Source organism: Lolium rigidum, chromosome 7 (genome assembly GCF_022539505.1).
Source record: "Lolium rigidum isolate FL_2022 chromosome 7, APGP_CSIRO_Lrig_0.1, whole genome shotgun sequence".
In the NCBI taxonomy this organism is placed as follows: domain Eukaryota; kingdom Viridiplantae; phylum Streptophyta; class Magnoliopsida; order Poales; family Poaceae; genus Lolium; species Lolium rigidum.
The window spans coordinates 270,658,977-270,670,715 of record NC_061514.1 but is presented as its reverse complement, the minus strand read 5'-3'; the positions used below and the strand labels follow the sequence as shown (position 1 = coordinate 270,670,715).

The 11,739-nt window shown below is 47.7% G+C and overlaps 2 protein-coding genes across 2 annotated transcripts; one reads left to right on the top strand and one right to left on the bottom strand.

Moving 5' to 3' along the window:
* On the top strand, positions 1–659 carry LOC124675598 (zinc finger protein 4-like). Its single transcript, XM_047211670.1, has one exon. It carries the CDS (start codon positions 62–64, stop codon positions 596–598), a length of 537 nt encoding a protein of 178 aa, XP_047067626.1. The 5' UTR covers positions 1–61; the 3' UTR covers positions 599–659.
* Positions 660–3,093: 2,434 nt separating this feature from the next.
* On the bottom strand, positions 3,094–4,260 carry LOC124672753 (zinc finger SWIM domain-containing protein 7-like). The gene is made up of 4 exons (XM_047208928.1): positions 4,166–4,260; positions 3,959–4,064; positions 3,756–3,863; positions 3,094–3,557 (listed from the first exon to the last, which is right to left on the bottom strand). Exons 1-4 carry the CDS (start codon positions 4,258–4,260, stop codon positions 3,456–3,458), a joined length of 411 nt encoding a protein of 136 aa, XP_047064884.1. The 3' UTR covers positions 3,094–3,455.
* Between the last annotated feature and the right edge of the window lie 7,479 nt (positions 4,261–11,739).

Sequence of the window (11,739 nt, the reverse complement as noted above, 5' to 3'; positions counted from 1 at the left end):
CTACCAAGATAACACAGACCTTGAGCAATCCTCTATTGTGCTACTTCCAACAAAGAAAGAAATGGAGAGAGCACCTGAAGCGGAAGGACAGAAGTGGGCTAAACAAGATGATGAAGCTGGTTATGCCGATGATAATACCTCCACGCCATGGCTAAAGCTGGGCTCCGATGCACTGACAAGTGAAGAAGCTAAGCCTCCAGAGGCCAAACCTGCTGCCACCCCTCAAAGGACATTTTCCTGCAATTACTGCATGAGGAAGTTCTTCAGCTCACAGGCACTTGGCGGGCATCAGAATGCACACAAGAGGGAGAGGTGTGCAGCCAGGAAGTCGCACAGCTTTCAGCAACTGATGATGGGCTTTCCTCCAACAGCTTCGTTTATCCCACCTATGAGGGTTTACCCCCACTCCACAGTTCTGACAGCGCAAGATGAAAGAGCCGCTGTTGTTGCAAGATTTCATGAAGGCCAGATGAGAAGCTGGATGCCTTTTGCAGTTGAAGAAGCTGGCGGTTTAGTGTGGCCTGGGAGCTTCAAAGGAAATCTTCAAGAACCCAAGAAGCAACTGGAGCAAAATATTGACTTGAGCTTGCATTTATAATTTTTAATCTACAATCATTATGTATAAACATTTTCTTGGTAGTAACTATTTTTCTATCTTATTTTTAGGCATGGGGATAAGACTTGTTCCAAACCCTGTGTGCTCACTGTTACACCCACCAGGAGAGTTCTTGGAAAACTTATATAAATAAAAAGCAGTAATCTGTTTGTGATAATTGGTAAACATGAACAAGTTTGAACTGGAGCAATCTTCAATCTAGTTGCTACGAACCATAGATACAATGCAACAATCAGTATTAAGTTATAATTGAGATCAGAACTACAAACTCTACCATGTGGGAAAACTATTTACGATGCTGTTTAGAGCAATTGGTGCTATAGAATTTGAAAATGAAACGAGATAAGGGCAATAATTTACCCTGCGTCTTTGGGTGATTAACATTGGCTCTGACGACTCCAATTCAAATTTATATGCCTCCTTTCACCAAATGTTGTTTTGTAAGATAAATACACGTAGCACACTTCCCGCTGTACCAAGACTAGAAATTTTTATGCATTGAAATTTTGTTGGCAGCCATAATGTTCTGGATCTGTATCATAAAAACACCGGCGGTATCGATCATATAACTACTGACCATCCTATCCTTATAGATTGCATATCGAAAACCATGGCATACATATATTTTTTGCGAGAAATACATGTAATCTTGTCAAAGATAGTATCTTAATTGGTTCATCAATGTGATGGCTGGCAGTACTGATTTAAGAAGGGAATAGAGCCAGAGTTTTAGTAGATACATGAATACCAGCAAATGTGAAAGAAACAGAAAACCAATGATAATACGTTGACATAAGAATGGAAAATACATGGGAAGGATACAAATCCATTATTCTAATGCTGAAAGGCAAGTGCATAGCATAAGAATCCTCTGGTGGAAGCATAAGAACAAGCAAAGGAACATGCGATACATGAGAATGTGAGATGCCACAAGAAGTATTTAGGACTGATAACGTTTGGGTGGAAAGAATTGTTAGCTACCAAAAAATGCAAACTTCCATGGGAACACTTCCAAAGATTACATTGTATATGCAGAAAACTGTCAGATAACAAAATCACTGGAAACAAATTTCCTGGATCCGAAATATGTCACGCGTTCTTCTGGAAAGCCACCCCACTACAACTATTTTGATGTTATATGATTTTCAAAATGAATACAAGGCTATGCCATCAACAATATAAAAAGATAGTAAAGTTACGTGTTCAGGATTCAGTATCCATACATCATAGACAAACCTCAACATTCTTTGTAATCTTAATAATTATCATCAATATTAATTCAGCAGTTTTTAAAATGTAGCGTACACCAGTCTGAAAAACAAATCAGCCTATGAAAGCTAAGGGCATTATTATTTAGCAAAAGAAACCAAAGGTACTCAGATACACTGAAACATGTGGTCCTGGAACTAGCTAATCAGGTGTACTAGTATCCATATATCAGATATAATCATCATGATGCTCTCTTGCAAAATTAAGTATGCTTTATACTCGAATACTGAGTGTATGAATTATTGAAGAGGCATATGGCTAAAGTCCTCAAGTTGAACAATATAAACCTGTAACTATGTGCCATTGTGTATGATATCATGTTTCCTGCTACTCAAGCATCACTACGGAAAGCATCATAGAGAAAGAATATCATCTTGTCAAAATAATGTTAGATGTGAAAGGAGTACACAAAGCTAACTCAGGAATAAAGGAAAAAAACTATTCATCTCTATTCATTGATTAGTTCACAAGGATCGATGAATTCACAGTTCCATACATCTCTCCATTTTATAGTAGGCTGATCATTGAATACAGCAAAAAGTAAGGTGATAATGGTTCTTCAAAAAGATAGAGAAGGTGATAATATCGTAATGCTGCAGCTTTTACCATGGTCTCTTGGCAGACTCAAGCCCATATGGCCATATGGCATACCTACAGTGTACACATACAAAAATTGCAGAGTTACAGTTTTACTGTGTTCAGGATTCAGTATTCATACATCATAGACAAACCTCAACATTCTTTGTTAATTCAGCTGTTTTTAAGCAGTAGTGTACACCAAGTCTGGAACAAACACCAACTAATTCAGCTAAGTGCATCGTTATGTAGCAAAATAAACCAGACGTACTCAGATACAGTGAAATATCTGGTCCAGGAACTAGCCAATCAGGTGTATTAGCTTCCATATCTCAGATATTATTATTATCATGACGATCTCTTGCAAAATTAAGTATTCTTAACTGTGGAATACTAGAGTATTTGAATTATTGAAGAGGGATATGGTTAGAATCGTCGAGTTGAAATATCTGGAAAGCTGTAACCATACGTCATTGTGTATCATATCATGTTTGCTGCTACTCAAGCATATAGAAAACAACATAGAGAAAGAATATCATCTTTTCAAAATAATGTAAGATGTGAAAGGAGTACGCAAAGCTAACTTAAGAATAAAGGAAAAAAAAACTATTCATCTCAATTCATTGGTTAGTTCAGAGGGGTCGATGAATTCACAGTTCCATACATCTCTCCATATTCTAGTAGGTTAACCACTGAATACAACAAAAAGGAAGGTGATACTGGTTCTACAAAAAGATAGAGAAGATGATAATATCCTAATGCTGCAGCTTTTACCATGGCCTCTTGGAGAACTCAAGCCCATATGGCCATATGGCATACCTACAGTCTACACATACAAGCCCATATGACATACCCTTATAGGCAAAGGATTCCCAATGCCAATATAGAAACACTTCATGCAGCTAAGCTCAACCATTTTAAGAACACTGTTAGTGAGAGAACCCAAGAAAACGTTCTTCATAAACGTTCTGTGCATTACTGAACATTTAAGCAATCAGAGCTTAGCAAGCATGTGAGCGAGCTCCTCATCGGTCACCTCCATCTCCTGGTGTTGTCCGACAGCCTCTGCAAGCCGCGCTGCCAGCTGGTGCTTACACTGGAAAGTCAAAAACAATAAACCCAAAATTAAAATAGGATTTTCAGTAGACATGATCCCATGAGCTAGCAATTGCAATTGCAACTGTAACTGCCCAAAGCTTCTTTTGATTCCAAATATATCCTTTTGCTTGCTCAAGAATTTCGTGCCTCACTGAACGATCTGGACAGAGACCAGAGCAACATGAAGCGCACTTACACAGAGCTGCTCGCCGCGTCCGACAATGTCGTAGAAGAAGGAGTAGCAGGTGCAGAGGTGCTCCGGGAAGCAGATGTACTCCTCCTTCCTCTTGGACTCCCCCATCACCTGCATCGCCGAAACACAAGCGGTTGTCAACCGATCCCTCGCTAGTTCGGGCGTCACACTTACATCTGTGGGGGCTGAAAGGTACGGTAGCCGACCAGGAAGAGCGAGCGGCCGCTGGGCGCGCCGGTGACGCGGCGGACGCCGCCCTCGTCGAGGATCTTGCAGGCGCGCAGCATGTTCTTGCCGAACAGGTGCTCCAGGCTACACGGACACCGGAACAGTTCAGGGAGTCGAGAGAGCGAGGCGCGGGTGAGCAAGAACCGAGCGAGACGGGAGGCGGGGTGCTGTTTGGCTTTACTTACATGGACAGGTGCTCGTCGGAGGCGTGCCCCGCGGCCTTGATCTGCTCCCACACGGCATCGGCGACGGCGAGGGCGACCCCGGCGGTGAAGGACATTGGGCGGCGGCGGTTACGGTGGGTCGCCGAGCTGGTGGGGGGCGCGCGCAGGTCGTTTGATGTTTTGCTGCAGCCGAGAGGGCGACCCCTGTCAAGGTGTTGAGGCTGACAAGTGGGCCCATTGCCCGACGTGTTGCCATTTTCGCAGAAATGGAAGCGATAGAAACTGGAAGTCGAATTTGCTCCAATGAAACAGCTAGTAATTCATCTAAATTTCAGAATCAAAGAGCTGATTCAGCTAAGAAGAAGGACATGTTACTTAAATATGTATGCACAGCCCGGCAAAATGCGGTCAATTTCTCATTAACAAACACTCGAACCGACAAAAACAAGAAACAAAAACAAAATCAGCTACATTTGTATAGGCATCTTCATCCTCGATCTCTAACACACAGGGCCACCAAATTCCGTAGCCACGAGCGCCCATGGATCGGAGCAGAAGCTATGCAAGAATGGAGGTAGACGGTAGTGCAACCATCCACATCAGCGGTTGTGGAGCGGGTCGGAGGAGTTGGGCACCCTCCGCTCGCTGCCCCTGACGAGGCCCTCCGTCGGCGGGTACCGCGGCCACCACTTCCTCGCCCGCACGTCGAACGCGACGCCGGGCGGATGCGCCTCCGCGCCTGCCTCGTTGGTGCCGGCGCTGGCGGTGGTGCCGGCTTCTCCGACCACCGCCGTCGTGAGCAGCGCCAGGAGGAGGAGGAAGGAAAGAAACCTCTGGCCGGCCATCGATCTCATGCATTCATGGGGCAGAGACGACCAGACAGAGCGGATCAGTAGGTACTGATGAGTGTCTGTGTTTGAGTGAAGCTGGAGTTTCTGAATCTTCTGAGGCAGATTAGCAAGTACTCTGGTGTGCTCTGCTGCCAATGTAACAGGGTGCGCTGCAGAGGGAGTTCTAACACATCTGCAGAGCGGCCTCACACGTTCGAAGCTAGTAGTAATAGCGAGCCGCGCAGCAGTCAAGCTTGCAAAGCACTTTGCTGCCCTAGCAAGGCTTGCAGGGGCTACTACTCAAGACACAATGATTTGCCATGTAAAACGCATGACTCAAAAGGTCAGAAGGCTTGCTGCAGGTAGAGAATCTTGGCAGCACCGGACAGCACCTGCATACATCAGCTGATCAGCGGAAGGTCTGTTCCGGTTCTTGTCTCTGACCCATTCCTTAGTACTAGTATTTTTCTTTAAAAAGTATTTGTACCGTGTTGACAGTTTGATCACATTGTTATGAACTAGTCTTACACTCTTGCCGGAGACAGCAATACGCTAAGAGCATCTTTAACCGCTGATGTAAAATATAGTTGATGATGTAAAAACTAGCTTTTGCTTATTTGAAGCAAATATTAGTCTGCAACAAATGTCCTATAGCTATATAGTGATGCAATTTTTATGCATCACCTGTTGCATATTTGGCCCAAGTGATGCAAATTTCCTCACCACGCGGGTGATGCAAAACAAATCACTCGGCGCGCACGCAGCCCCAACCGCCATGGTGAATTTCCTACCAACACGCGTCGACCTGCTTGACACCTAGCTGTGATGATCACCGTCGTCGATTTCCTTGCCTCCGTCCACCCTCATCGTAGCCAAGTCGATCAAGAGCTCTGCATTGACACACAATGTGGCCCACTAGAAGGAATCGGCGAAGGGCACTCTAGTCCACCGCATGCATCGCCATTGTTTCGAACTCCGACTGACGTTGATCTGCTCTCCTTCATCCACCCCCGTCGTCGCTGAGCACACTGTCACGGTCAGAGTGAGCGAGGACCCCTTTCCCGCTCCAACTCGCTCCGAGTCGTCGTCCCGATGAGAGCTACTGAGCTACCATGCGGCGTATGTTCCACTTCCTGTCTCTGACCCAATCGTTAGTATTTTCTAAAAAAGGACTTGTATCTGTGATATGTTGACAGTTTGATCACATTGTTATGGACTAACATTACCGGAGATAACAAATTAACAATACGGTAATCTTTGAAACCAAGACATCCCCGGCCAGACATGGCACAGGTGTCCATGCCGCTTTTAGGTGAGGACTAAGCTCAGTTAGTGAAGAATCGGATGTTAGCGGCACAGATTAGGTGAATGGATGGCCCGGGAAACAGGGGACACGGCTTTCCATGCGCGAGAGAAAGGCCCTGAGCTCCAGAGCCTATGCATTCCAGCTCCTTTCTTTTCTCCCCTTTCACCAGCGAACCCAAAAAAAACCACGCAGGCCGGCAGAGAGCGAGCGTGCGCTCGCGGCGCCATGGCCGTGCCTCTTGGGCGCTGGGTCGCCTTGTCGTCCTCAGCTTTCCCACTGCCGCTGGGCGTTCGGACAGACAAAAGCCGGGGGCTGCTTTTGTTTCTCCAACTGCTACAAAGCGCTGGTTGTCCCGTGCAGCTGCAGCAGAAGCGACACCAGCAAGAGAGGCAGAGAGGAATCTGGGCTGTCTAGTGCTCCGCGACACCCAATCCTAATCCGAAGTTTGAGTGCGGTAGAGGTAACCTCATGTGCAGCATCCGTTTCCTCTCGACCGCCCGGCGATAGCGTTCGGCGCTCACGCCATCTCCAATGGCCTGCCCAAACGGTCGCTTATCCGCGGTGTCGAAAAATGTGTTATCTTCCTAGACGCTGCGCGGTCGCGTCGAGCATCCTCTTTTTTTTACCAAGTTCCGCATGTTAGGGACAACGAAATCGATCGCTTCGATTTGTTTTTTCCCCTTCTTTGCTGCCCTAGTGCGATGCCACCAACACAACCTCACCCCACCCCCCGTCCTGTCGCAGTACACACCGTCTGCTCGGTCCTCGCCGCGTCAGAGAACAGGATCTCAGTCGGGGTAGATTCTGGCACGCGTCTATCGCCTGTTTGGGGTCCAAACTCCGTCAGTTGCGCCACCCGACCTCGCTGCCCACGACCTGTTTGGTCAATTGTGCCGATAGGTTTCTTACTCGTGTTTTGGCCCTATTGTGCGCGGCCATTGATCTGCAGTTGCTGCCCACACAGATGGATATGTGGCAGATGCTGGACAAGTTCCGCGGAAGTCATTGACTCCTCTTCCGACGAAGAGTCCGATCAGTCGACGCAGACCATGTCATCTACCCTGTCTGGACCACACTGGTGAAGATTGCCTGCAATCCAAACACGGAGAAGACAAAGAGGTTTGCCAAGATGTAAGAGGCTTGCAGGGAAAATGTGGAGCGATGATTTGGTGTGCTCCAAACTCGATGGGCAATTGTCCGTCACCCGACAAGAACATGGTCGCTGAAGACCATGCATGAGGTGATGACATTTTGTGTGATCATGCATAACATGATCGTTGAGAACGAGCATCTTGATGGGCGCAATGAGCACCAATGGGATTTCCAATGTGAGTTGGTTGCGTCAATCCCTGGGGCATTATCCTAGGAGGAGTATATGCATATGAATGTAGAAGTCACTCACGAGATCGTGTCCAAACACCTACATACAGATCTTATTGAGCATCAGTGGGCTTTGGATGGCCATGAAGATAATGCCTAGAAGAATACCATCTTATTTTCATGTAGAATTTTAAAAATTTGGATGTAATAAGTGAGACTACTTTGAACCTGTTTATTTAATTTTTTAAAAACATCTCAATTCATGCGGACGCACAAATGTGTCGGGCCGCTGGAGGCACCCCGGGCGCAAATGGACGCGGACAAAAACAGTCATTTTCGCGTCCGCCAGATGACGTAAACGAACACGCGCGAACAATTTGGGCGTCCGAAATGCGTCACCCCTCACACCGGTGAAAATTTCGGCCCAAATTCCTAGCCGTGTTGCCCCAACACATCACAAAACAGAAAACATTTTTTGAAAGTTCGATTTTTCGCTAGATAACAATCATCACGAGTTTGGAAAACATTGCCCCGATTGCAGCGATAGTTTGGCGATGAAATTACATGAATGATGAAAGATGCTTCTGCTGTCAGTGCCGCGCTAGGCATTCCGTCCTCCGGGCTTGTCGTGGCCGAAGGTGTCGGTGTCCCATGCATTTCCTCCTCCGGGCTCACCGTGGCCGAAGGCGTCGGCGTGCCGGAGCTTGATGACACGGTGGGATGCGCACAGCTCGGCGTCGCCGTGGGCTCGGCAATCACCGCGGGATCATGGCTGGGCTCCGGCGCTAGGATGTTGCTGCGCGCGGCCATTTACCACACCTTCGCAGCTCGTCGTCTTCCCCTAGGAGAAACTGCATATATGTGTTCCTCTTCGTCCCTGCGGTGGTGGCCTTGAGCAGCTCGATCTTCACGTCCTGCTTCTGGAAATGCAGCTTCCACCTCTCATTGGCCTTCGCCTGCCTCTGCTTGGTGTGAGCCCTGGCGTCGGTGATGCACGCGTCGATCAAAGCTGCAGCCGCTCGGCCGGAGTTCCCATGGATTTCTCCGATCTGCTCTTGGAGCACATGCCATTTGTTGCACGACATGTTGGACAATGGCCCGGTGGGTCACCATGGCCTTCTCGCCACGATCCATGTAGATGCCGATGAAGTAGGGGTCGCAAAGCTTACGCTTGTTGAACACCGCCTTCACCCTCGCCCAGTTGTTCTCGGAGTTCTGGTTCGCGCCGGTGATCGGGTTGATGTTCATGACCTTCCATGCGTCGGCAAGGCACTCGCCTTTCTTGTCCGTCCACTTGTATCGAGGCTCAGCTGGAGCGGCAAATTTCGGCTTCCTCTTCCTCTTTCCATTGCCCTTCATCGGTGCCACTTCCTCTTCTTCCTTTTTGGCTTCAACCTCCTCTTCCGAGTCGGCCTCCAGTTCTTGTGAATCCAGGTCAGACTCAGAGATTCGGGCGTGTTCCTGGGTGAAGAAGATAGGGCCAGGGGCGGGGAACGTCGACGTGCTGCCGAACGCGGTCATCTGATGCATTAGCGTCTCTCCCTCCATTCCGCGAGCAAGCTGCACGCGTCGAAAGGGGATGCTCACGACGCATCTCCGACGAAGTGCCGAAGGCCAGAGACCCAGGGGAGGGTCCACGGGGTGCAGGGCAGTGCACCGGGAAGACGATGTTGGGGTCGAATCCGCCGTCGTGGCACTCGGGCAAGATGGAGTACCTCGGCCTCGGCGTGGCCTGGCCGTAGTTGTCTTGGAAGAATGCCGGAGATGACGGCGAGTAGCTCGACGAAGACGCGCCGACGGTTTGGCTAGCCCACCCGGTGAAGATGTGTGGCATGGCCCCCTAACCCTAAACCCTAACCATGCTCAATAGCCTCTCCTCCTCGTCCTGCGTTGCCTTCCTAGCATTGGCCTTCTGCGCCCTCACCCTCTGGTCAGACATGACCGCGTCCATGCACTTCAGTTTGGCCGCCCAGACGACATTGGCCGTGCCTTCCAGCTTCTCCTTCGGCGCCATGGTCTTCCGTTGCTTCGGCGGCTTCTCCGCGTCACCCGCGGAAGCAGACCTTGGGCCGGTCATTTTTTCGGTGACATCGGGGGCAGATTTGGGTGGTGCTCGCGGGAGGGAGGCGAGAAACGGTGGGAGTTGGCCAGGTAGGGAGGTTATGGAGGGACACCAAACAAAAATGGAGGGAAACCAGCTCTCCATCACCGACAAGGCTGGCCCACACGCTTTTTCCCCTATCGCCGGTGTCCCCGGGCGCACCCCGGGGCTTTGGGTTCGGCGTGGGATCGTCGGGCGAATAACATGCCCAATCCGGCAAAAATTGGTACACAGGGGCGAGTGGTAGAAAAACTTCCGCCCGCGTGAAAAAGACCCCCTAGGGGGTGGTGGATATGCTCTCAAGCTAGGCATACACGCGAGGAGGGCAAGCACATGCATCTCCAAGCTTCCGTTCGCCGGTGTGGTCGAAAAATAGGTTTACATCCCAGCCAAGCGGCTCAACGAATAATGACCGGCATGTCCGCGGGGACGCAAACGCGGCCCAATGCACGCGACCGCCTCGTTGGCATTCAAGCCCGTCTGGCAGCGACCACGTGTGTTTCGTTTTCCGCGTGCGTAATCGCTCCGACGATGGTTTGGTTCATCGAGTCGCGTCAATGGCGCGGTCCCACCTCGACGTGTGTCATGTTGGCGCGAGCGGCGCTTGGGCTTCCCGCCAGTTCAAGGCGGCGCCCAACATTCAATAGAGGCCAGTCTGCCTGCACCTCGCCTACATCCAACCGCCACCGACATCGCCATGGGAAATGGCTGGCTGTTCCACAAGACGGAGGAAGACGCCAAGGTCGGGTCCTCTCGCGCCACGAAGAAAACCCCACGCAACTACCGGTACGTGCGGTGGAACTCGCCCAACGGTTGTTCGAGGAGAACCGGCTGGCTGATGGCAACAATTTCTGTGTACCAATTTATTGGAACTCCAAATGCAGAGTGTTTTAGCAAGCGTAACTTCCCCACAAGGGTGACTCTAGGGTTTATATTGAACTCTCGAGGAATTGGCTTAGAAGCTGAATTTTTCCTCCCCTCTTCAAGCAACCTACAAAATAAAGTTCTTAATAGGAAATACAAGTAAGAAATAAAGTTTCGTATTAATTTGCCCAACTTCATCGTGTGGTTATCAAGCAGAAGGTTTCGTATTATTATTAGGAAATACAAGTAAGAAATAAAGTAAAGTAAAGTAAACAACTTAAGTAAACTAAATAAAAACAAGTAAAGGCTAAGGGTATTTAGGTTTTGTGTGTGTATGTAGAGATAGTATTTTTGGTATTTTCATATTAGATAACAGTAGAAAATATAAAGCAAGGTAAATGTATTGGAAATGTGTTTCTAGTGATTTAAAATGGATCGGGGGGTTCATGGGTTCACTTATACCATTCAAAAAAAAGGTTCACTTGTCTAGTCGTTTTTTAAGTTGTAGTGAACACTAACAATTCATCAATGGCATAAGATTGGTGGAAATTCAATATATATTTGATAAGCATTCATATGGGCATTACGTCCTAACATAGAGGTGATGCAACACATCCCTCTTATACTCCCCAAGAAAGAGAAAAATCCAAGTAATCTTAAAATAAGAATCAACGGAGTTTAGCCTTCAGCAATATGACATAATGTTTGAATATAAAACATGATACCTTGAACAAAAAAGATTCATTTCTGAGCAAATTGCTCGGATGTCGTCAGGGGCTTGAAGCTGCTGATAGGAAGGAATATTGTTTACGTATTGTCTCGTTTTGACATGATGAGAGAGCTATCAGTACATATGGAAGGTATTCATATATGAAATGAGATGAAAGAATTGAACAAGCATTTCCAGGACTTCAAGATACTCCTTGTAATAAATATGGTGGCACATATTTATGCAAGAGAGGCTCTAAACTCGAGTTTTGATGGAAATCCTGGTTTTCTGGTTGCTATGCAATCACATTGTAATAATCCTAACATAGCTTCAAAAAATAAAGGCTTGGATTACTGTCAAAAAAGGTAATACTCCCTCTGGTTTAAAATAATTGCCTAATAGAGATTTGTAGTATATGGAAACGAAAATTGCAAGTGCAGCAAAAACATAAAAGTGGCCCTAGTC

Coding starts and splice junctions, on each gene's coding strand:
- LOC124675598 (XM_047211670.1), top strand. CDS start 62: ATGGAGAGAGCACCTGAAGCGGAAGGACAGAAGTGGGCTAAACAAGAT.
- LOC124672753 (XM_047208928.1), bottom strand. CDS start 4,260: ATGTCCTTCACCGCCGGGGTCGCCCTCGCCGTCGCCGATGCCGTGTGG. Junction 4,065..4,165: donor TCCGACGAGCACCTGTCCAT/GTAAGTAAAGCC, acceptor GTGTCCGTGTAG/CCTGGAGCACCTGTTCGGCA. Junction 3,558..3,755: donor GACGCGGCGAGCAGCTCTGT/GTAAGTGCGCTT, acceptor TTGACTTTCCAG/TGTAAGCACCAGCTGGCAGC.